The sequence below is a fragment of the Polyodon spathula genome, chromosome 14, assembly GCF_017654505.1.
Source record: "Polyodon spathula isolate WHYD16114869_AA chromosome 14, ASM1765450v1, whole genome shotgun sequence".
Lineage (NCBI taxonomy): Eukaryota > Metazoa > Chordata > Actinopteri > Acipenseriformes > Polyodontidae > Polyodon > Polyodon spathula.
Genome location: NC_054547.1, coordinates 1,150,939 through 1,175,895, shown reverse-complemented (window position 1 = coordinate 1,175,895; position 24,957 = coordinate 1,150,939). Strand labels below are relative to the sequence as shown.

The 24,957-nt window shown below is 45.0% G+C and overlaps 2 protein-coding genes across 2 annotated transcripts; one reads left to right on the top strand and one right to left on the bottom strand.

Annotated features, from left to right (window-relative positions):
• The first annotated feature begins 670 nt into the window (after positions 1–670).
• On the top strand, positions 671–18,771 carry LOC121327054 (terminal uridylyltransferase 4-like). Its single transcript, XM_041270848.1, has 29 exons — positions 671–680; positions 713–952; positions 1,325–1,488; positions 3,598–3,714; positions 4,487–4,664; positions 5,059–5,147; positions 5,745–5,796; positions 8,503–8,572; positions 8,978–9,104; positions 9,415–9,534; positions 9,623–9,829; positions 10,307–10,481; positions 10,886–11,553; positions 11,942–12,092; positions 12,381–12,467; positions 12,916–13,019; positions 13,113–13,170; positions 13,257–13,360; positions 13,526–13,615; positions 13,736–13,849; positions 14,230–14,307; positions 14,705–14,882; positions 15,373–15,420; positions 15,537–15,619; positions 16,233–16,348; positions 16,449–16,597; positions 16,812–16,918; positions 17,053–17,566; positions 18,129–18,771. Exons 1-29 carry the CDS (start codon positions 671–673, stop codon positions 18,425–18,427), a joined length of 4,497 nt encoding a protein of 1,498 aa, XP_041126782.1. The 3' UTR covers positions 18,428–18,771.
• A 297-nt stretch (positions 18,772–19,068) lies between these two features.
• On the bottom strand, positions 19,069–24,956 carry LOC121326959 (pre-mRNA-splicing factor 38A). The gene is made up of 10 exons (XM_041270634.1): positions 24,804–24,956; positions 22,982–23,141; positions 22,689–22,810; positions 22,360–22,445; positions 22,126–22,233; positions 21,756–21,862; positions 21,092–21,118; positions 20,750–20,841; positions 20,270–20,318; positions 19,069–20,021 (listed from the first exon to the last, which is right to left on the bottom strand). The coding sequence occupies exons 1-10, from the start codon at positions 24,931–24,933 to the stop codon at positions 19,979–19,981; spliced, it is 924 nt and encodes a 307-aa protein (XP_041126568.1). The 5' UTR covers positions 24,934–24,956; the 3' UTR covers positions 19,069–19,978.
• Between the last annotated feature and the right edge of the window lies 1 nt (position 24,957).

Genomic DNA, 24,957 nt, shown 5'->3' with positions numbered 1-24,957 from the left:
TACTTCTTGACTATTGACCACTCCATGAGGGTAACCCAGCATCTCCTTTATTTGGGGCCTGTTTTCTAGACCACATCTTTTGATTTTTCTGATGTTTTTTCAGTGCACAAGACGAAACAGGAATGTGGTGAAACGTAGCTAAGAAAGGTGCAGGAGACTGGCAGCAATGGGGTGCTGACGAGTGTTTGTTTTGTTCCTCGCAGGCACAGAGTGGGGTTGTGCTGCTGCTCTCTCCTCTCTGCTGATATACTGACGTGGTCCGTGGCTGATAGGTGAGCGAGGGGGGTCTTCATCAAGCTGTGGCAGGGAGCTGTGGGCTCCCACAGGCATGGAGGAGACCAGGAGCCCCAGTATAGCGGTTAAGTTCACCCATGCCGAGGCCAGGGGTGCCAAGATGACAGCATCCAGGCAGCTCAGAAAGTCTCCCGGGGGCAGGGACAGAACCAAAACCACCAACTGGAGCAACAACAGCAAAACCAGACAGGCTGACGAGCTGAGAGACGCAGGGACGCAAAACTGTCTCCCGGGCTACGTGGACACGAGTGCAGTTTCCAGTCAGCAGGAACGGGGACGGGGAAAATCCAGCAGGCTGACGGGAAGGGCAGGGCCTGGGGTAGGGACTAGAGCTAAGGATGGGGCAGGAGTAGGGGATGGGGTAAGGGGTAGGAGGATGTCTCCAGGCTACGGACAGAGTGCAGTTTCCACCCCACAGGGGCAGGGGCAGGTACAGAGGTAGGGGTAGGGATAGGGGCAGGAGCTGACGTAGTTGGTGGGCCTGGGGCAGAGGCTGGTACCGGGAAACTTCCAGCTTCCAGTGGGAGTGAGAGGGACTCTCCGAAGGTCAGACACCACAAGAGCTCTGCTGAGTCCACCAGGCTTCCTGGGGAGGAGAACAAAAGGAGCAGTAATGGCAAGGCAGATGTAGCCGAGAGAAACAGTCCCAGTGATTCAGGTAAGTGCGTGCTAGCAGTGACTCTTAGTTACAATGTAACTGGCTGCTTTTGGCATGCCAGGAATGGAAATAAGACCACAGTGTGCAGCAGTTTGATCTCTTCCTGGTTTTACTATGATTTTTTACCAAGTATCCTGTGGCTAATCAAGCCCCTAGTGAAACCTGGAATGGGTGAAACTGCTATGCAACAGGATACTTATTTCCAACCCTTCATGCATTGGGTTAGTTCTGCCAGACAACCTCAATCGTGCAACTTCAATTCTCAAGTCTGTTGTATTCCAGGGCTAAGCCACAGCAATAGTGAGCAGTCCTTAAAAGTGGGTGCCCTGCACATTCTGCCCATGTGAGTGGATGGTGTGTTGTGTGCTGCAGCTCAGGAGAGTAGCAGGCTGTTGAGCGAGTCTCCCCCGCCGGAGGAGCTGGGTGGCGGCAGCGTGCCAGTGATCGACGAGTCGGCTCTGAGCGCAGAGCAGCAGCTGGGGCTGAAGCAGGCTGAGGAGAGACTGGTGCGGGACTGCATCCAGCGCCTGGTCAAGGTACGGGCACCTGCACTGCCAGGCCAGGGAGCCCCATCGTCTGCAAGTAACCCCCCAGGAGGAGAGAGGCGTGAAAGCCAGTGAATTTGCCTGCTGTGCTACCTGACCCTCCTTCCTTTAAAAATGAAGTACTTAAATGTTAGCGCACCGAAGCAGAGAGGCCTGCAGAACAGCATGATCGATTGCTTGCTATTGATAACTGCTAAGAGGGGAACAGTCCAACACATAATCAGTAACTAATTCAAAATATAACCTTATAAGGCCCATTCCACGTTACGTGTGTTAGAGCAACATTAATGACTCTGGAAATCAGTCCTTATTAGTTTTTAAAATTGTAATCAAGAAAATGTTCCTTTAGGAACCAAGTTTTCAGCCTACATTACAATGCAGGAGGGTCTGTGTGCTTGTGGCAGTTCAGCCGGTGATTATGAACAGGTGTAGAGGTGATGCAGTGCAGAAGAAATCACAAACAATTGTAATCCGGTAGGAAATAGAGGTTTTAATTATAATCCTGGTCTGGTGACCAACAAAAGAAAAATGCTCCGGCAATACGCAACAATGTTTACTGCGCGGAGCCAAACAAACGGGTTTACAGTCCCAAACAATAAACGTTATCCGCCCCACAATGCTAACCCATGGTCACCAGTCCTAGGTGCGTGTAGTAGTGCTCGTGGTGGGTGATAACAGGATATTTGGTGACAGTTCGTGAAGTGCAGTTCCGGCTTGTGTTGGCCCAAAAGGGACAGCTCCGGAACGTGTTTAGCCATCTAGCGATACAATAAACAAGACAATTACTAACACTCAAAACAAACACTCTGTCACAGAGACGGCCGAAGTGGGCAGCGTCACAACCAGGAAATGAATACACAAAACAGGTCGGATGACGTGAAATGATGATGGCACTTGCTTGCGCCGGTTTATTGCAAAATAAAAGGGTTGAACAAACAAACAGAAACACGGCACTCTATGCCAAAATAAAAAGACAGACAAAAACGGACTAACACTTTACAAACAGTGAGCAGATCGACAAACAAACACGGGGAGTTAAATAAACAAGTATCGTGCTGGTCCCACCAGCACACAATAGCAATTGAAATGATAACTCTCCTACTCTCTCTCCCGTTCTCCACTCACCGAACACCCAACCCCGAGTGGGTGAAAACATGCTGTTTTTATGCAGCTGTACCAAGACTCGACTGCTAATCAATCATTCAGTTGGAGTCTCGGTACAGCTGCAGGTGAATTAATAAAGTGCAATTCCCCCGTGCTCACATATTATTACTTTTTACTTGCACTGTGCAATCCTTGTGCCTAAATACAAATATGCATTTTAAACACTCGTGTTACACAGACCCGTTTATATCCCGTGTACCAATGACTATACACCAACATTAAACACATAACATAACAGAAAATATACACAGGGGCGGGCACTTCATCAACACTCATATTAACTCGATATTCCTCGGCAGTTTCTACTACAGCTCTCAGTCCTTCCAGGTTTACATATACAACCCAAGCGAAGGAAAAGATTAGCATTTCTCTGGCCCCTTTTATGCTACCCTGCATGATCCCTTGGTAAACGACTCCAGCTGCGTCTATAGTTTGCAGCTGCTACCTCGTTTACCTTCCGGGTCAATACGTTCCTGAGTCTCGCTTCCATCCAGACTGACCGACTTCCCGACCTTGGAAACGAACTGTCAGGCCAGCCTGTCCAGATACTTTTCCTTTCGCTATTTAGCACCCTCACAGGTCGAGAGGGAGATTTACGACCAGAACTCATTGTATTTCTGTCACAGTGCTCCAAACTAACACACGTAATGTGGAATGGGCCAAAAACTGATTTGGGAAACAGAAAACGCCACATCTCTTTGGAAAAATTTAAAGACAGGGCAGAACCGTGGTTCTATCTTTAAACAAATAAATACATGTATTCGGTAAATGTTTTAATGGACTTTTCAAATTTGTATTTGCCACTTGCACTGAGGCTGCGAAAGGTGTCAGTCAGTTTGAAATGCAAATGAGTAGCCAATGCCTGTCGTTTGCATGACTATCAGGTCTATTGTCTTGCCCTGTTGTTTTATTTAAATTGCGGTAATGTCTCGCTAGCGTTCTCCGGAATACCCCAACTTCCAGTACCTTTGCAAGTTGTGCTCCGTCCACATAGAGAACATCCAGGGAGCTCACAAACACATCAAGGAGAAACGCCATAAGAAAAATATCATGGTGAGGCTGGCTTCTTTTTAGTTGAACATTGTAATATTGTCCAGCAGCTGTGAAGTTACAGGGCAGCATTTGTTTCGTTGACATGAGAACATGTGTGCTTATCGCTAAGTGCTTTCCAGGTCTCCTTGTTTGCAATGGACTTACCTGGCTTAAAAAAAAAAAAAGGTTAATGAACATTTGCAGATTTTACAGTGTGTTTAAAGTAAGCAACTGCAGACACATTGATTGCAGTATTTCCTTTAAGATTATTAGTCACATCTACAGTACTTTGTCGTGTCAGTTTTATTTCAGCTTACTTTTAAAATTGAAGTTTGTTTCCAATTAAATATATAATATATATATATATATATATATATATATATATATATATATATATATATATATATATATATATATATATATATATATAAAGGAATGAGGAAATAAATACTGAAAGAAACTTTAATTCACCGACTCAGTGTTTTGACTTGAAGTCTTTTTCGATGTCTTCAAAAGACCTCCAGTCGGTACATTTGTCATTGAATTAGAGTTTTATTGAGTATCTCTGAATTCAGAACTGTTGAGTGTTAGGTTTTGGATTTATTTATTTATTTATTTATGCAGTTATTTGAAATGTTATTCCGTATGAGCTGCAACAGCTTGCTTGCAAAGGCGTCCCAGGAGGAAGGAAGGAGCAAGTTACAGTAGCACACAAGCATACAATGATGAAGTAATAATAATGAAACGCGTGTAGCTCAGGCTGTTCGTGAGATCCTTTTATCTCTGGTCATAGGAAAAGCAAGAGGAGAAGGCTCTGCGAGCCCTCCGCGCCCCCTCGGAGGCTCAGCTCCAGGCCCTGCACACAGCTGTGACAGACGCAGCCACGCAGCAAGGGATATCAGAGGAGGACTTTACAGTGCGCCAGGAAACTGTCAGCGACATGGAGAACATAATCCAGCAGCACTTACCAGGTGAGACTGCTGTGAAATAAACACAGCACAAGAAATAAGAACTACGAAACACATAATCAACCAGGAAACAAGCTGCTTACTGTAAATGCATCCCTCCCTATCTCACGATAGATCAAAGTGTTACAGTTATAATACAAAGTGTCTCATCTGAAAAAAAAAACATTGCAGGCTCCTTCACTCCTTTTTCTGGGTTTGCATCACTGGATTACCAGGCAGGATCTTGCTCTTGAGGTCTGGTATAATCAGGTGGCTTCGTGGTTGCATGGTTTTGCAGAACAAGCGGACTCATGTTTTTTCACCAGATGGAATTGGGTGTTTTGGGGAAACGGCCCTGCCTTGACGTTGCAGTCGTGTGTTTGTTCCAGATCTTGATCTCTTCTGTTTTATCTTTCAGCCTGTTCCTTGGGGATGTACGGCTCGTGTCTCACCAGGTTCGCCTTTAAAGACAGTGATATCAATATAGATGTCAAATTTCCCTCCAGTGTGAGTAAACATCTGTATTTAGGATGTACCTCCATGGTCTCTGTGGCAGGTAGTTTGACTAACAAAGGGGTTTGCGATACTAAGAACTTGCAATTTGCATGGTTTGAATCCCACACTCTGCATTTTCTGTCATATTGTCAAGAGCCAGGCCTGAAAAGAGCTCTTCGTGCAGCGATTGCATTGAATGATGAATTGCTGTAGCACCTACCTGCTCAGATAGATGTTCAGATAGATATCTTGACCTGCTGACGTTGTCTACCCATGGGTTAGATTTCATTCATGTTTTTGATGTCTGATCAGAACACAGGGATGGAAATAAGACTCCTATTGCGAAGCAGATTCACCCATATGAGCCTGATTAGCCCCAGTGTAGAGGTAGCAAGCTTAGGTGTGTCTTATTACACTCATAGTAAAACCAGGAATGGATCAAACTGCTATGCAACGGGGAGTCTTATTTCCATCCCTGGAAGAAGAACCTGTGAATTCCTGTACAATGGCAGAATACTAATAACTTTTCAGCGTGTTTGATCTGTTTAAAAAAATAATAATAATAAGTACCTGCACTGATAGTGAACGTCTCCTCCTCTTCACTTTCAGATGACTCAACCAGATGTGTTAATAAAAGTCCTGGAAATCCTCAAAAACAGTGGTAAGTTGTTTTTATTAAAAGTGTTCATATTTGTACGTAATGGAGGTGCAAAAGCAGCCTCATGTGGAAAGGTCCATGCAGTGCAGTGCAGTGCAGTGCTGTTAGTTGTGTCAGTTGATCTTCATGTGGAAAGGTCCATGCAGTGCAGTGCAGTGCTGTTAGTTGTGTCAGTTGATCTTCATGTGGAAAGGTCCATGCAGTGCAGTGCAGTGCAGTGCTGTTAGTTGTGTCAGTTGATCTTCATGTGGAAAGGTCCATGCAGTGCAGTGCAGTGCTGTTAGTTGTGTCAGTTGATCTTCATGTGGAAAGGTCCATGCAGTGCAGTGCAGTGCAGTGCTGTTAGTTGTGTCAGTTGATCTTCATGTGGAAAGGTCCATGCAGTGCAGTGCAGTGCTGTTAGTTGTCAGTTGATCTTCATGTGGAAAGGTCCATGCTGTGCAGTGCAGTGCAGTGCTGTTAGTTGTGTCAGTCAATCTTCATGTGGAAAGGTCCATGCAGTGCAGTGCAGTTAGTTGTCAGTTGATCTTCATGTGGAAAGGTCCATGCAGTGCAGTGCAGTGCAGTGCTGCTAGTTGTGTCAGTCGATCTTCATGTGTAAAGGTCCGTGCAGTGCAGTGCAGTGCAGTGCAGTGCAGTGCAGTGCTGTGCTTTTAGTTGTGTCAGTTGATCTCCATGTGGAAAGGTCCATGCAGTGCAGTGCAGTGCAGTGCTGTTAGTTGTGTCAGTTGATCTTCATGTGGAAAGGTCCATGCAGTGCAGTGCTGTTAGTTGTCAGTTGATCTTCATGTGGAAAGGTCCATGCAGTGCAGTGCAGTGCTGTTAGTTGTGTCAGTTGATCTTCATGTGGAAAGGTCCATGCAGTGCAGTGCAGTGCTGTTAGTTGTCAGTTGATCTTCATGTGGAAAGGTCCATGCAGTGCAGTGCTGTTAGTTGTCAGTTGATCTTCATGTGGAAAGGTCCATGCAGTGCAGTGCAGTGCAGTGCAGTTAGTTGTGTCAGTTGATCTTCATGTGGAAAGGTCCATGCTGTGCAGTGCAGTGATGTTAGTTGTGTCAGTTGATCTTCATGTGGAAAGGCAGTGCAATGCAGTGCAGTGCTGTTAGTTGTGTCAGTTGATCTTCATGTGGAAAGGTCCATGCAGTGCAGTGCAGTGCTGTTAGTTGTCAGTTGATCTTCATGTGGAAAGGTCCATGCAGTGCAGTTAGTTGTGACAGTTGATCTTCATGTTGAAAGGTCCATGCAGTGCAGTGCAGTGCAGTGCTGTTAGTTGTGTCAGTTGATCTTCATGTGGAAAGGTCCATGCAGTGCAGTGCAGTGCAGTGCTGTTAGTTGTCAGTTGATCTTCATGTGGAAAGGTCCATGCTGTGCAGTGCAGTGCAGTGCAGTGCTGTTAGTTGTGTCAGTCAATCTTCATGTGGAAAGGTCCATGCCGTGCAGTGCAGTGCTGTTAGTTGTGTCAGTTGATCTTCATGTAGAAAGGTCCATGCTGTGCAGTGCAGTGCAGTGCTGTTAGTTGTGTCAGTCAGTCTTCATGTGGAAAGGTCCATGCAGTGCAGTGCAGTGCTGTTAGTTGTCAGTTGATCTTCATGTGGAAAGGTCCATGCCATGCAGTGCAGTGCTGTTAGTTGTGTCAGTTGATCTTCATGTAGAAAGGTCCATGCAGTGCAGTGCAGTGCTGTTAGTTGTGTCAGTTGATCTTCATGTGGAAAGGTCCATGCAGTGCAGTGCAGTGCAGTGCAGTGCAGTGCTGTTAGTTGTGTCAGTCAATCTTCATGTGGAAAGGTCCATGCAGTGCAGTGCTGTTAGTTGTCAGTTGATCTTCATGTGGAAAGGTCCATGCCGTGCAGTGCAGTGCTGTTAGTTGTGTCAGTTGATCTTCATGTAGAAAGGTCCATGCAGTGCAGTGCAGTGCTGTTAGTTGTGTCAGTTGATCTTCATGTGGAAAGGTCCATGCAGTGCAGTGCAGTGCAGTGCTGTTAGTTGTGCAGTTGAGAGTGGCCATTGATGTATTTATAGTGAGTTTACATCTTCATAAACAACGTGATGTAACACAAGAGGGGCTGCAGCTGGAAGAATGAGGCTGAGAACAGCCACTAAAACTCTGGAAATTAGCTGTCAAGCTCACAAGCTGGAAGGGTTACCCAGTATCCCTAACCGCCTGTACAATATGCCAGCATGGAAAGAGAAGTGAAAGGCTTCACCAGATATCACACTGCAGGCGTACAATATCTGTTGATAATAATAGTAATAGCAGCAGACATGATAGCAGCTGTCCCTGAGGTGAGTTACAATTGGAATTATGTAATTCATTGCAATTTACAATGGAATTATAATTAAAGTTGAACCTTGTGTAATTGGAGTTGTAATTGTAATTCTACCATGCAATTGATCAATTACAGTTTAATTACACACCTTTCCATAACTTAATGATTCGCAGTTCCATGTTGTGTTTTACATCATTGTTCTCGTAGTTTGAAAGGTACACAGTATGCTTCTGTATTTTGTTTTAGTGATTACCGATTGGTTGTGTAGAATAGTGAACACGTTAATGTATGGAACTTTGTGTTACTTTGTAGTGTAGTTATAATTAGAATTGCAATCACTGAACAAAGTGTGACTGTAGTTGGAATTTCAGCAAGCAGTGCTGCTGCTATTATTGACTGTGGGCTTGATAGTAATACCAGAATATTTTGTTTTATTTTCCAGCGTCTTACTCCAACGTCGAGTCTGACTTTCATGCCAAAGTTCCAGTTGTGTTCTGCAGAGCTGTGAAAAGGTCAGTACGCCCAGTGCTTCTGTGCCTGCCTGGCTGGCTGCCTGTCTGCCTGTGTGCCTGCCTGGCTGACTGCCTGTCCGCCTGCCTGCTCATGCTTATCTGATCCATGTCTTTGTCTGGTCAACGTTTACACTCTTCTGTATAAATAGCAAGGAGCAAACTCGATGAAGTGAGGGTACACATCAGTGTCAATTTGATTATGATGTCTTTGGTCCAGGGATGGAAACAAGACAGTTCGATCCAGTCCTGGCTTCACTTTGTTTAATAAGACACTCTTGAGTTTATTACCTCTACACAAGAACGTATTAAAACCTGGAATGGATGACACTGCTAAACATTAGGAATCTTATTCCCATTCCTGTTGGCCTGAAGACTTGCTAAATCTGTTTTGTACCTCTCCCACAGTGGTCTGTTGTGTAAAGTGAGTGCTGGGAACGATGTGGCCTGTCTGACCACCAACCTGCTGGCAGCTCTGGCCAAACTGGAACCCAGACTGACTCCACTGGTGCTGGCATTCCGCTACTGGGCCAGGGTGAGTGCTTCCCAACAGCAGTTTTTTTTATATTTTATAGTTTGCATTTCTATTTGCTTTACACATACACACAGTCTTTGGGACTGTTGCAACCCTTGGGCAATAAAAAAAGAGCTACTGCCCTCAAAAGCAGGCACTAGGAACGTACTGACCCTACACTCTGTGTGTGGCATATGTTAATAACTGGGTTGCACCACTTACTAATATAATCTTGCATTCTGATTGTGTTGACTTGATTGTGTTTCGCAGACATGCTTCAGATGTCTTTGATTTCAATATGCTCAGGCCCAGTGTTTCTCCTTTCTTTTAGCTTTGCCACATAGACTGCCAGGCCGAGGGTGGGATTCCCTCCTACTCGTTTGCGTTGATGGTGATCTTCTTCCTTCAGCAGAGAAAGGAGCCCATCCTCCCACACTACTTGGGCAAGTGGGTAGGTGCAGCTCATTTTGAACCCGTTTCGGGTGCCCTGCGCAAACAGAGCCGCAGTGTTTAAAAATGAGTGACGATTGTTGTTTTAGATCGAGGGCTTCGACGCCAAGCAGATTGACGAGTACCAGCTGAAGGGCGTTGAGAACGAGAGGTTCGTGCTGTGGGAGCACAAACCCGCCAGCAACGGGGAGGGGAAAAGCACTGGCGGAGCTAAAACAGAGCAGAGAAAACAGTCCGGCAAGAAACCTGAGAGTTCAGACACAAGCGCTCGGCAAGCCAAAGCAAAGCAAGGCAGGGTGAGCGTTCTGTGTGCTTTACAGAAACCCTTAGAAAAGTGTACCATAGTGAAAGCATAGCCAAGTGTATGGCAGCACTAAGCATGTTCAAGAATAGCGAGGTATGGGAAAGCATATTAATAAACATGGCAAACAAGGGTATACTGTGGTAAGTGCAGAGTATAATCATGGGAGAAGCACATGAGAACTGCAAAAAATACAGAGGTAAGCATCTATAGGAAGGCCTTCATATACAGTACTGTAACATAGGACCTTTATCAGTCTAGAAATAAGATTCCTATTGCATAGCAATCCCATTCCAGGTTTTATTACGAACTTGATTAGCCACAGTGTATAGGTAATCCGCTCAGTGTGTCTTAGTAAGCTCCTAGTGAAACCAGGCGTGGAGCAACGGGAGTCTTTTTTGCATGCCCGCTATGCCATTCCCATTGAAAAGGTCTCCAGTAATTGCAGTGCAAGCCCTCTGTCCCCCTGCAGACGCGGCTGACCCTGCAGACCCCGCGGCAGCTCTCTGTGGGGCAGCTCTGGCTGGAGCTGCTGCGCTTCTACACCCTGGAGTTCAGCCTGGAGGAGAACATCATCAGCATCCGCCTCAAAGAGCTCTTGTCCCGGGAGAGCAAGAACTGGCCCAAGAGGAGACTCGCCATCGAAGGTGAGCTCAGCGGCTGGGCTGAGCGATTTGCTGTTTGAATTAGTTATTGTTTGTTTGATTTTGTATTTATCTGTGTATCTATATGTGTTTGTGTGTGTGTGTGTGTGTGTGTGTGTGTGTGTGTGTGTGTGTGTGTATATATATATATATATGTGTGTGTGTAAGAAAATATTCAACTATTCATATTATATAAAACAGGTGAAAGCAGTGAACAATTAAAAATTAAAATGCAACACTATTAGAATGCCAAAATCAAAACCCATTACATTATTTATGTTGAAATTAGATTGTACATTAATGATGTCACATTCTTTCAACATACTATGAAAACCAATCCACCGTTTTTTTTAGTTTTTTTTAACAAACTGTCCCTTGTTCTTTTCTTGTCTTCATCCCCCTGACAGATCCCTACGCGCTCAAGAGGAACGTGGCGCGGAGTCTGAACAGCCAGATGGTTTTCGAGTACATTCAGGAGCGATTCCGCACCGCATACAGATACTTCGCCTGCCCACAGAGCAAACACTCGACCAGCAGGGGGCGACGGAAGAGCAAACGAGCCGTCAGGAGGGCCGGCAAGGCGGAGGAGCACTCGAGGACGGGAGAGGGACAGGCTGATCGCAGGGTGCAGGATCTGATAGACACTGAGGGGGAAGAGGGTGATACCGAGGAAGATGAAGCAGAAGGGGGCAGCGATGACAACTGTGCTCCAGTGGGGCCCATTTCCACAGGCATGGGGGGGTTTTCCTTCAGAGACATGGAGGAAGATCAGGGAGACTTCGCACTGCAAATGGTGGACAGGATAAAGCCCACACTGGAGGCCTGTGCCTGCAAGTGTGGAGAGCGCGAGAGGAGTTCTGAGTGTTCCCTGCCAGAGGACAGTCCCGAGGAGAGACTGGGAGAGGAGTGTGAGTCCTGCAGGGGGCGCTGCCGAGACTGCAGCTCCTCATCTACCGCAAAGAAGGAGTCCGTAGAGAACGGTGTGTTGGAGAAGGAGAAACGCAGGCAGCCAGAGGACATCCCCCCTGAGGATCTGTATTATGTGTTCGATAGGACAGTCCTAACGGGAGGAAAGGTAAACTCACACATGCCAAGCCTAGTTGTATTGCCCTGATACCTCGGAGAGCTCGGGGGTTTTACCGATCCTCTGGAGTTTGTTTGATTTTTTTTAAAGGATTTGTATTACTTATTTTCCAAATGTTTTTCTCCAGTGATATCCACTTGCCTGTTTGCCTAGGGAGTAAGTTATTTTCAGCAAGACAAATGGCTCCATTCACAAACAGTCCTGTTGGCCATTTTGAAAGATGTAATCAACTTCCAAGAACTTATAGAACGTGATGTAGGAACTGTTCAGAGAATAATTAGGTCTCGTGCAGTGAGATTTTTAGAGGAAATAGAAAAAAGCCTAACTTGTGAACCTCAGTTACTTAGCGGTGCTGTGAAATTGTGTCCCCCTTCACTAGCCTCCCACAGTGGTCTGCAGTATGTGCAAAAGGGATGGCCACTTGAAAAACGACTGTCCCGAAGACTTCAAGAAGATCGACCTGAAAACACTGCCGCCGATGACAGACAGGTTCCGGGTAATCCTGGACGGGCTCTGCAGAATGTGCTACAGTGAGTGCAGAGTCAGTCCTCCGTGCCATTGTGCATGTTACAGGCATGGGGGTGGACAGGGCTGTCACACACATAGATTGTGTTCAACTCTGACTGGTCTGAGTCTCTCAGTTTAATCCCCCTGCCCAATTTTCGTTGTTTGAGTCAGCCAGTCAGAGACCTGTATTTCTGCGGTACAGATTGGATTGTTATCAGCACTGTGGCCACATGTTTATAGCACTAGAAAGTTGTGCTCTGGATGTCTTTCCTGTCGTTTACTTTGCATTACTATGTCTTGTTTGTTCGTAGATGAGCTCTACCCACCTCCAGTGGAGCAACAAAAGAGGGAGCAGATCCTTGCTAGTTTGGAGAGGTTTATTCGCAAGGAGTACAACGGTACGTGGGACCTGCAATGACTGGAGATTGCACAGTTATGCTTCAACACATACTAAACAAAACACCTGGAGATTGCAGAGTTATGTTTCAACACATACTAATACAAAACTCAAATGCTACTCAAAGATAGCTTATTATGCCGTCCTTCTGAGCATCACGTTGCGTGTACTTCGCTTTTCCAGTTATACACAGATTCCATTTTTTTTTTAGTATCTGGGATGTTTTATTGTTTTCTATTGGTTAAAACTGAAAATCACAAGCCCTAGTTATAAAATAGATACAAGATAGGAAACTTAGCATGGTACAGTTATCCACACAGTGACACACAGGGATATTGCACCATGGCACCCAGGGATATGGCACCCAGTTCAGTTTTGTGCTGGATGAACAGCCCCTAAAGGCACTTGTGAAAGCTCGGAGTCCGAATGTTGTTTTGGGATGTTTGCAGACAAGGCCCGGCTGTGTCTGTTTGGCTCCTCCAAGAATGGCTTTGGGTTCCGGGACAGTGACCTGGATATTTGCATGACGCTGGAAGGCCACGAGACAGCGGAGGTAGGAATGGGGTCTTTATATAAAAAAACAATTCTAATAATCTGGTGACACAACACAGTCTGGAATTGTAACGTGTCTCTTTTTCTCTTTCAGAAACTGAACTGTAAAGAGATCATTGAAGGCTTAGCAAAGATCCTCAAGAAGCACACAGGTACTTCTTTTTGTTGCTGGAGCCTGCGTTGTGTATGGGAGATCACACTGATTCTTCGTTTGATTATCAATCTGTTCTTTTTGCAGGCTTAAGAAACATCTTACCTATTACCACAGCAAAAGTGCCTATAGTCAAATTTGAACACAGGCAAAGTGGACTGGAAGGAGATATAAGCTTGTACAACACGCTGGTGAGTTTGCTGTTGTGAGTACTCTGCTTCGTTTTCAACTTTAAAGTAATGCAGTGGGAATGGGTAGGGCTGAACTGGCCCAGCAGAAAGCAGAACTCCCTGCTCCCGTGCGATGGAATACACCTGAAGGCTTTTCAAACCAATTGAATAATGTCTCTTCAACAGGCACAGCACAATACCAGAATGCTGGCTACTTATGCTGCCATTGATCCTCGGGTGCAGTATTTGGGTTACACAATGAAGGTGTTTGCAAAGGTACAAACCATGACTTTACTTTATTCCAGTGTCCCAGTAATACAAACTCTTTTGTGTCTCTGCAGCAGTCTGGGTTTTGCTGTGAGTGTTGAATTCTTTCTTGTTGTTTTATATTCCCAGCGCTGTGACATCGGAGACGCCTCGAGGGGAAGCCTCTCCTCGTACGCCTACATTCTCATGGTGCTCTACTTCCTGCAGCAGAGGAAGCCCCCGGTAATCCCCGTCCTGCAAGAGGTATGCTTTCACACGCACACTGGAGGGCAGTCCTTAGGAGAGCTGCACAAACACATTGTTCCACTGTTCAGAGGGAGCTCTCCACAGACGAGGGTCGATCGGGGTAGTTTACCATTCCACGTGAAACAGGCGTAGAAACAGTGTGGCTTGCTGTTCTCCACAAAGTCTCAGACAAGCAGCAAACACTGTGGTACACCCAAGTCAGCGGCTGCTCCTGACGTTAGCTTGGTTTCTATAAATTCACACAGTTGTCCCAATCCGTGTCAGTGTTACAATCTTGAGTTTGCATGCTGTGCTATTTCTTATTGGGTTGCTTGGCAGAAGATTGCCATTTAAACTGCTTGTGTAATTGTCAACGATGCCTTCTGTTTCCAACCCAGATATTCGACGGCAAGAGTATTCCCCAGAAGATGGTGGATGGGTGGAATGCCTTCTTTTTCCATGATACAGATAAACTGGTACGCTCCCTGCTGTTTCTATTACTCATTGTATTTATTGATGGTGCATACAGAGTGAGGCTGACTGTCTAACCCATTGCATTCCATTTCATTGCTTGCACCTACATAGGGCAGACTGGTCAGAGCTATTGTCACTGAACACTTTTTTTTCTTGTTATTTTCATGGCTGAGTTGTAGCACTCTGAGTAGACACAGTACAGTTGCTTTCGTGAAGATTATCTTAAAACAAATGAATGGAAAAGACAGATGTTCCCTTTAGGCATCCTAGTGATACCATTTCATTAATCATGTATTTTGTTAGGAGTTTTGTGAACTTCAAGAATAATGTTGCATGTAGGTGTTTTGCTCCACAGGTTTTCTGGTCCTTCCCTGGCCCTGACTCTTGCTTATTCCCTAGAGAAAGCGCTTTCCAGAGCTGGGGAGGAACTCTGAGTCTGTGGGGGAGCTCTGGCTGGGTCTGCTGCGCTTCTACACGGAAGAGTTTGATTTCAAGGAACATGTCATCAGCATTCGACAGAAGAAACTGCTCACCACTTTCGAGAAGCAGTGGACCTCCAAGTGCATAGCCATTGAAGGTAGGGCCCTCACCTGGAGGAAGCAGCTTACACCCACCCACCCAGCTGTCTGTTCTGCTGTTTGAGTCAGGAGAGAGGGGAGCAGTCCTCCTGGAATCTTTACTGTGTGATGCACTGCCGTTACGGATTCAGTCCTGTCCCGTCGGTGAGATGAGATGAGGTTCAAAGCTCTAAAACCAGGAATGCAGATGAGCCCGGCTCTTTCGCATCGTGGTTAAGACGCTTGCTTGCGGTTTGCGTCCAGCCCCCGCTGTGTTACATATACAGGTACAAACCCAAGTGATGCAGCTAGAATCTGGATTCAAGTGTGATCACCCGATTGAAGTATGCAAAGAACAACTGCTGCAGGAAAAGGGTTTCACAAGCGCCCCATTCAGACTGCAAGTTATCTTAAGTCGTTGTAAGCCTTTTGTTGAGGGGATGATGAATGGGAGGAACTCTGTATTATTTACATGTTATAAAATGCGATGTGTTATTTCTTCCGTGATAGATCCTTTTGATTTGAACCACAATCTTGGAGCTGGAGTGTCTCGGAAAAGTAAGTGTTGAAACATTCTTTAAAAAAAAAAACTAAGCTTAAAGAACATGTTAAAAGTTGTGCTTTTCTGACCTGGAGGGGCGGCTTATTTGTATTTTTGTGTTGTCTTCCCCCAGTGACAAACTTCATAATGAAAGCCTTTATAAATGGAAGGAAGTTATTTGGAACCCCGTTTTACCCTCATCCTGGGACAGAGGCGGTACGTGGCCAGTGTAGACACAGGGATGGCAATAAGAGAACTATTGCTTACAATTTCACCTGTTCCAGGTTTCATTATGAGCTTCATTAGCTACAGTGTACAGGAAATTAAGTTATGTAATAAAAAAATAACTCCTTTATTGAGTATAATTGAGAATATGACACATTTCAAATTTTTTCCATATATTTCTACACTACCTATGATGGGCCTAGGAGTCCCTTGAGGTTCCAGCGTGCTTTCTGAACAACGTGTTAACATACAAGGCTAAGATAGGATGGGGCCTTGACACTCATAGTGAAACCAGGAATGGATCAAACTGCTATGCAATGGGAGTCTTATTCCCAGTCAGCTCTATTTGTTATGTGGAAATTATTATATCAAACATTTCACCTCATTGCTAGTGAGACTTAAAACAGCGGACTGACCAGTTTTCAGATGTCTTGGCCTGGCTGTTACACAGCAGAAAACCGTCGCCAGATACAGAGAATAGTCTGAGACTGCTGCAATGTACTTTTTTCAGGCAGTGTGTGTGTGTGATGGTACCTGCTGGTGTATATTATATACCAGCCCTATGTTCTTTATGTCATGATTCATGCTCTGTTTCATTTCCAAGGACTACTTCTTCGACTCCAAGGTGCTGACAGATGGGGAGCTGGCCCCAAATGACAGGTGCTGCAGGATCTGTGGAAAGATCGGCCACTACATGAAGGATTGTCCCAAGAGACGCAGGTAGGGGAGGGATGGGAATGGGAGATGAGGGATAAACATGTTGGTGCTGCATGCTTGCCCGAATGCCTCTCGGGTAATAAAGGGACTGTGTGTTCCTCAGGATAAAGAAGAAGGAGAATGAGAAGGATGACGACTCAAAGGAGGACGACAGAGAGCTGAGAGAGAGGAGGTGTTTCCAGTGCGGTGACACCGGGCACGTGCGAAGAGACTGCCCAGAGTACAGACAGGTCCGGCAGAGAAGCACAGCAGGTAGGCAGGCTGGGAGAGGGGTTGGGCAGATGCGTGGGAGACCGAGCCATGTGCACTTTGATTATCCCTATGGAGAAGGTACATGCTGATTCATGCTCGCGATGGTTCTAGTTTTGCATATAGTCGGTAATGTCAGTATATTTTTAAAGGAGTTTGTTCAGATCCCTTGAAATGTTCAGTGTCTTACCTTCTCTCACATGTCCCTTGTCTGCAGGCCCTCCGATGGTGCAGGGATTCGGAAGCTCTCCCGCAATCCCAGTTCCTCAGCCCGTACCAACCTCTCAGGACCGGCCCATGCGAACCAGGCAACACTCAGAGTGTGTAAGTGTATGGTGTGTTGGGTGTTTTATAGGTGGCTGGTAGAAGTACATTATGTATATTCTCTTTAGTTTGTGGATTTAGACTTATAATTCTCAACACCCCTTCCCTGACCTCTCCATTCTGTTTGTTTGCAGTCAGAACCTCGTCAGACACCTCCCTATTCTCCTCAGCCCCCGCTGTTCAGTCAGGGCCCCCCCCAGCCCCAGCCGATTGCTGTCTCCTCCCAGCACAAGGGTGCAGGACCCCCAAAGCAGCAGCAGCTCCCCCAGGTCCAGCTCCCACTCTTTAACTTCCCCCACTCCCACCCAGGTCAGTACCACCCCAGGTTACCCACCCTGGGCCTGCTCCAGCCCCACCAGCAGCAGCAGCAGCAGCACCCTGTCTCGATGCCCTCCACGTCCTGGCCCATCCACAGACCCGTGATACAGACCTCCTCCCCCCCAGGTCTGAACTTCACGCTGCGCTCCGCCCCCACCAACGGGAACGGCAGCTCCACCAGCAGCCCCAGCCCCATGAACCTGAATGACCCCAGCATCATCTTCGCTCAGCCGGCAGTGCGGGGTCTCCCGGGCGCAGGGCGGGACGGGCACTGGCACAACCACATCACCCCCGGAACACTGGTGGGGAACGGCACGCTGGCAAAGTCAGGTAGACACAGAGCACACTTACTGCACATTCACTCCTGTCTCTGTATGAAATTTTACACTTCCTTTTTGTTTTTTATATATATAATTATTTTTTTAAAAAATGACTTCTCAATATGTGATTGTGACTGTTTCTATCTTCTAATATCTTTTGATTTGCCCCCTTTTCTATATTTCTCTTTTTTTTTGTCTCGCTCTTCTTTAACAAATCTGCCCATTCTGTGTTTTGTGGCTCAGGTAAGTGACAGGTAAGTGACACCTGGGCTAAAAAGATATTTGGCATGTGCACCCAGCACAACACTGCACTGGTTATGGGTCTGTGCATCAAGGGCTATCTGTAGAACGAGGAAATGCTGCCAGGGTTAAGGGCACAGAGTGCTTTGCCTTCTTTCTAAGAATCTGGATTTAGAGAACGGTATTTCCTGTAGCTGTGGCTGTGTGTTTCTTTGGACTGCAATCTCATTTTGATCCTGTTTTGAATCCACTGTGCAGATCAGAAACAATCAATTAAGATAGTTTAAAAGCGGTGCTGTACTTCTGACTCCATTTTCCTCTTGTTTGTTCAGACCAGGGTTTTCAGGGACAGTTTGCTAAAGTAAACCCTGGTTCCCTGCCCTGGGAACACAACCCTGCTGCACATTACCCTCTCCCAGCCTCGTGGCCTTACAGGATGCCCCAGAACTTCATGCAGCCGGGAAACGGAGGGTTCCAGCAGAACAAGCCTTTCGTATCGCAAGGTAAGGATGTACTCGCGTTGCTGCTTTTCCAGGCTGCACTTGCAAGTGATGCCAGAAAGAGTTCCTCTGTACAATCGCTTGCTGTTACCTCACAACCCGCCCCAGTTCAGTGTTGTAACATACTATAAAATCCATCTGGAGCCTTATGTCAATAGCACACAGTAGTTTAGGTTCAGCTTTTTCTATTATTCCCATGGCTGTCCTTAATTAATGTGAATAACAAGTGTTTATGTACTGCTACATACAGAGAGCAAACAAACAGCTCTATATCCAAGGAGAATCAGGATCCAACAGGGTACTCAGCAGTCACTAGAAAGACTTAAAGTCCTTGATAAACTGAAAACTTGCTTTTAATAATTAGCCACAACTCTTCAGAATATCGTGCTCTCTCAAGAAGGCGGAAGCCGAAACGTTGTACTTGCTACTGATTTCCAAGTAACAAAAAAAATTGGACTAATAACATTTTGTATGTATGCCTCCTGTCCAGTGCTGCACAGCAATCAGCATTTCCCTCTGCAACACGGAAGGCATCAAGTCAACCTGAACTTCATTCAGCAGAAGAAGTGAACCTGCTTTCATTCTCAGCAATTCAAGGTCTTAGTTTAAAAAAAGGACACAAGACTTTAAATTGTACCATTTTTGTAAATATGTTTTTACCTTTTTGTGCCTCATATTGATTTGTGATACAAATGTTAAATATTTATACCCGGTTTTGGAAGGGGGTTGAAAAAAAAAAAAAAATTGCATTTTATTTTGTGTAAAAGGTCACTTTTAAAGTTAATTTCTTTATTTTGTATTAGCAGTATTCATACATTGCTTTTAAAAGGCTTCGAGTAGACATTTGTTTTAACTCAATTATGTAGTGCCAAAAAAAAAAAAAGCAAATGAAAAAACACAAAACAAAAAAAAAAAAAAAAAAAATTAAAACAGCAAAAGCAAAACGATCCAGGGTCTGCTGTGCTTCTGTCAGACATCAACTTGCTTGTTTTGTTTTAGCTTAGTGCTTGCTAAGTTACACTGCAAAACAACCACACACGCTCCAGGAATAGTCTACAATCACCAAGACAGGTCAGTGTGCTTTGTGTGGTAGCTGGAGGCCGGTTCATTATACCAGTCCAAGCAAACTGAAGAATTCTGCTGCAGAATCGGTGCAGTTCCTACAGATCCCAGGGAATTGAATCAAGAAGGCTGTCCGCATTTTAATCCTCCCCTCTTCAAAAGGAAAAAAGAATGCCAGCTGCATCACACAAATTCTGTCTGTTGTCACATATTACAGACTAGTTTTGTTAAATATTCAGTGCTGTTTCTTTCTATGCCATGCATGTTCTTTGTTCAATATTAAGCAAGACAAAGATCTTGCGGAAACTGATCTACTGCATTAAGATGTGTCTAACTTTACTCAAGTAGAAAGTGCAGGGGAAAGCAACTTCCAAAAATTAAGTGATGTTATGTGCAAGTAAATATAGAGAGGAAATTACAAATTCATTAAGGTAAAAATAACTGACTTATTAAAATGTGAAGTTATCAGTCTGAATTGGTCAAACCTGGAATAAAATTAATACAAAAAAAAAAAAAAACCAGCAGCACCTCATACAGAGAGAATCCTGGAATAACTTTCAACAAAAGGTCCCGTATGTACAAAACAGGTCCACACCCAGAAATCCAGTTGTGTGAAATCCTCATTCGTTTCCTCTGCGACTCTTTTTGTGACTCTTCTTTGATCTTGAACACACAAAGGGGGTTATTTTAGTATGTGCTCTGCCAACTTCCTTCTTTAAAGAACCACAGCAAAGATTCACTTCTGCACACCAGTAGAACATTACACAGAGAACACAGGGATTCTACGCAGAAGTGAAAACACAGTACTCTACCCAAAGCGTGCCTACATCAGACGAAAATCCCCCACCAGCTTTACATGCTGCTAATTCATAACATACATTAGACCCAAGAAGTGAGATTGAGTCAGTTACCTTTCTGGAGACTTGGAGTGGCTTCTGTGTCGGTGGCTTCTGTGGTGTCCTGATTTGGGGGGGGGGGGGGGGGGGTGTTACAATATTAAAACAGAAGGTTCATAATCCTACAATTTACAGTCATGGTGCATTTGACAGTGGAAAGAATTAGCATGGTGAGAGGCTTAAATATTTCATCCAGTACAAGTCTACGCACTAGCTTAGAGGAGACGACTTCTCAACCGTGATTCCAAAGCAAATTACATGCTGCTTTTTCAACCTCCTTCAATACAAAACTCCTGACTGCAGCAAAAAATAAAATAAAAAGCCTAATTTTTGTTAGACTTTCTTAAATGAGAGTTGCAGGGTTTCCTTTTCTTTGATATTGTTTTGAACCCAACGCACCACAGTTCACAGCAATGCAGCGACAGTTCTTATCTGCTTAGATGGAAACAAAGCCCAGAAGTTTGGACTGGTAACGGTGGTTGAGTTGAGCCCTACCTGGTGACTTGGACCGGTGCCGCCTCTCTCTGGACCTGCTGCGGTGGCGCCGAGGGCTCTTGCTGCGGTGTCTGTCTCGACGGGGTGAAGGGCTAGGCAGGGGAAAAAAACAACTATTAATATAGAAGTACAATCTCTGTGTGTGTGTGTATATATACACTATAGAGATTTGCACGTCTGTGCGTATACTATAGAGATTTGCGTGTCTGTAGTATGTATATATATATATATATATATATATATATATATATAATATATATATATATTATATATATTCTAGAGATTTGATTGTTTCCACTTTTTTTTTTTTTTTTTTTAAACAAAGTAAAATAAGCAGCTTACCTGCGTCTCTTAGGTGACCTGCTACGTCTGGAAAAACAAAAAGCAACACAAGCTTGAATCTTACACAGACAGCAGGCTACCAATATACCACAGTAACTTCACTGTAAAGAGGAAAGCAATGTACTTACACTCAGGTTAATAACACTTTCTATATTTACATACACAACTAAGTATCTTGTGATCCTAGTCTTGTTCCCACAAACCCTTGCATCTAGATGAATTATTTTTCCTTTTACAAATTCCATTGATCTGGATCTTATTCAGAAGAGGAGACCTCAAACAGCTTCAGCTAATGAAGGGCTTCGAAGACTGCTGTTTCTCAGGGACGACCACGTTTTTCTACTAAATCTGGATTAGGATTGTGAATTGTAATCCTGTGGAGGCAACAATTATTGTTGAATGGTTACCTAATGCACAAATACAAAATAATATTTACAGTCAAGCAAAGGACACCTCATACGAGAGATGGGAGATCATGGATTAAAATGAGACTCCCACTGCACAGCAGTGAGAGCCATTCCTGGTTTTACTACGAGTTTAACAAGACACACCTGAGCTTGTTCCCTATACACTGGCTAATCAAGCTCGTATTAAAACCTGGAACAAAGCGCTATGCAACATGTCTTATTCCCTGATGCCTGGGAGAGACAGCAGAAGGCTGTACCGTCGAGGGGAGCGGCTGCGTCTGTAGCGCGGCGAGGGAGACCTGCGTGACCGCTCCGTGTCCCGGTAACTCCTGCGGTGTGGCTCCTGGGACTGCCCTCTCTCGGGCTGGAGAACAAGAACACCGTTAGTGAGGCAGACCCCAAATAAGACACACCTCAACTTGTTACCTACACAGTGTGGCTAATCATGCTGGTATTAATATTGGAATGGGTGAAAACACTACGACACAGGAGTCTTACTTCCACCCCGGAAAATAAAGTGCCAGGACCCTATTTTTGTTCAACTCAGGAGCCTGTTATGACTGTTTGACTGAACTGAGATACAGAACTTCATTTTGCAGTGAAGTTTCTTTTTTTTCCCCCACCCACCTTCTCCTCCTCCTCTTCCTCCTCGCTGGTCTCCACCTCATCTAGATCTTCTTCCAGAGCACTGACCCGTGTATCCAGCAGCTCTGCCTCCTCCAGAACCTGCCGCTTCTGAGGGGAGAATATAGGCAGAAGTCATGGGCACAGCATCACACAGACAAGCATGCAGACAGGAACGATGGTACAGGAGCACATCCAAGTCTACTACTACACAAAGGGTATAGCCACATGACCTACCTGTAGCCTGGGTAGAATGATGTCACACATTCGCTCGCTGTGCAGCAATTCATCAATGAACTCATCCACATGCATCAATTCAAACTCTAAGAGACAAAAAAAGAAGATGGTGGTAAAGTACACCTCAAATTACTTTGAAATTTACTCAAGAAAGAGAAATCAACAGTTAAACATAACACTTCTAAATCCAGGAAGGCAGGTGATGTTCCTCTGTGAACAGGAAGAGATTCAACACTGAATACTGACCTGCAAACCTCGGGTGTAAACAATTGCTTCCTGCTGATCAATACAAAGCATGTGGACTGCACAAAAACAGACAGAAAGCCTACCTCCATTCCGGTTCTGGCTCTTGATTTTCCTGTAGTCATTGTACAGAGGCTCCAGGTACTTGTAACAATCCACTGAAGAGCCGGTCAGTCTCATGTACATGGCTCCAAGCAAGCGGACATACCTGGAGACAAAGGATGGTTTAGTTACACTTAAAAATATGAAACTAGGAAGAGACACATCCCACTCATTATACTATCTGTATTAAGTGAATAATGTCAGACAGCTGCATTGTTTTGTTTTTTTCATGCCATGTTTCCCCCGCTTCATGAAAAGTATGGCTCCAGCCACGTACTTGAAATCCTCGTTCTTTATGAACTCCACGATGATGTCCTTCTCTGGCTGGATCTGGAGCATCTTCAGGGCCAAGCAGAGGAAAGGCGTTGGCTTAATGTTTCCTCCGAAAACACCGCCCACAAACTTGAGCTCCATAGCTTTATCCACTACCAGCTCAGCTAACAAAGCAAACGAAAACCAAAGCAACATTATAACCCTGCAGTCATCACAATGATGCTTTAAACCCTGCTACACGTGTCCAGAGCTCAAAAGAAAAACAGGAATGGAAATAAGACTCCTATTGCATAGCAGTTTCACAGAAGAGCTTCATTAGCCACAGGCTCAGGTGCATCTTAATAAGGCAACCAGGAATGGATCGAAACGCTATGCAACGGGAGTCTTATCTCCACCCCTGAAAAGGAATTAATACACTGACTGAACATATTACTGTATGATATAAGTAATTGCACAACACATTCTGCTATTTTCTCAATCACTTGTAGAAATGACAAAAAATGCACGTCTATTTGTACTGTGGACCAACAATTTAGTAACTGCAGCTAGGCTGCGTGCAATGTTTTAACACCACAGTTAGTAACTGCAGCTAGGCTGCGTGCAATGTTTTAACACCACAGTTAGTAACTGCAGCTAGGCTGCGTGCAATGTTTTAACACCACAGTTAGTAACTGCAGCTAGGCTGCGTGCAATGTTTTAACACCACAGTTAGTAACTGCAGCTAGGCTGCGTGCAATGTTTTAACACCACAGTTAGTAACTGCAGCTAGGCTGCGTGCAATGTTTTAACACCACAGTTAGTAACTGCAGCTAGGCTGCGTGCAATGTTTTAACACCACAGTTAGTAACTGCAGCTAGGCTGCGTGCAATGTTTTAACACCACAGTTAGTAACTGCAGCTAGGCTGCGTGCAATGTTTTAACACCACAGTTAGTAACTGCAGCTAGGCTGCGTGCAATGTTTTAACACCACAGTTAGTAACTGCAGCTAGGCTGCGTGCAATGTTTTAACACTACAGTTAGTAACTGCAGCTAGGCTGCGTGCAATGTTTTAACACCACAGTTAGTAACTGCAGCTAGGCTGCGTGCAATGTTTTAACACCACAGTTAGTAACTGCAGCTAGGCTGCGTGCAATGTTTTAACACCACAGTTAGTAACTGCAGCTAGGCTGCGTGCAATGTTTTAACACCACAGTTAGTAACTGCAGCTAGGCTGCGTGCAATGTTTTAACACCACAGTTAGTAACTGCAGCTAAGCTGCGTGCAATGTTTTAACACCACAGTTAGTAACTGCAGCTAGGCTGCGTGCAATGTTTTAACACTACAGTTAGTAACTGCAGCTAGGCTGCGTGCAATGTTTTAACACCACAGTTAGTAACTGCAGCTAGGCTGCGTGCAATGTTTTAACACTACAGTTAGTAACTGCAGCTAGGCTGCGTGCAATGTTTTAACACTACAGTTAGTAACTGCAGCTAGGCTGCGTGCAATGTTTTAACACTACAGCTAGTAACTGCAGCTAGTTTGCTATGGTGTTATTTAATGCCCTCCGTGGAAAATGTATCTGCCGCTCTAACACAGTAAGACACTGAGTTTGGTTTGGTTTGTTACAGGCCAATAAGCCAACGCCTCTGATTAATTCACTATGCAACGTAGCATGCGTTAATACTCATGGAGAGATCACCCGGTTTTCAGAGCGGACGTTACTTGGTACAGTAACATGTGGTGCTGATGCGGTGCATTAGCGTCTAAAACTGTCTCCCCTATCGCACGCTTGCGTGCCAGTTTCTGATCCATATTAAAAACGCACTTCTCTCTTCCACATGACTCACCCGTCAGCCCGAAGCACTCCTCCTTCCAGTACTTCGACTCATAGATGCGAGTACGGATGATTTTCTCCACCAGATACTGCGGGTTTGTTCCATGAATGCTGTTTGCATCCTTTACCGTCCTGTTCGCCATCTTTACCCCAACAGAACCTCCTCG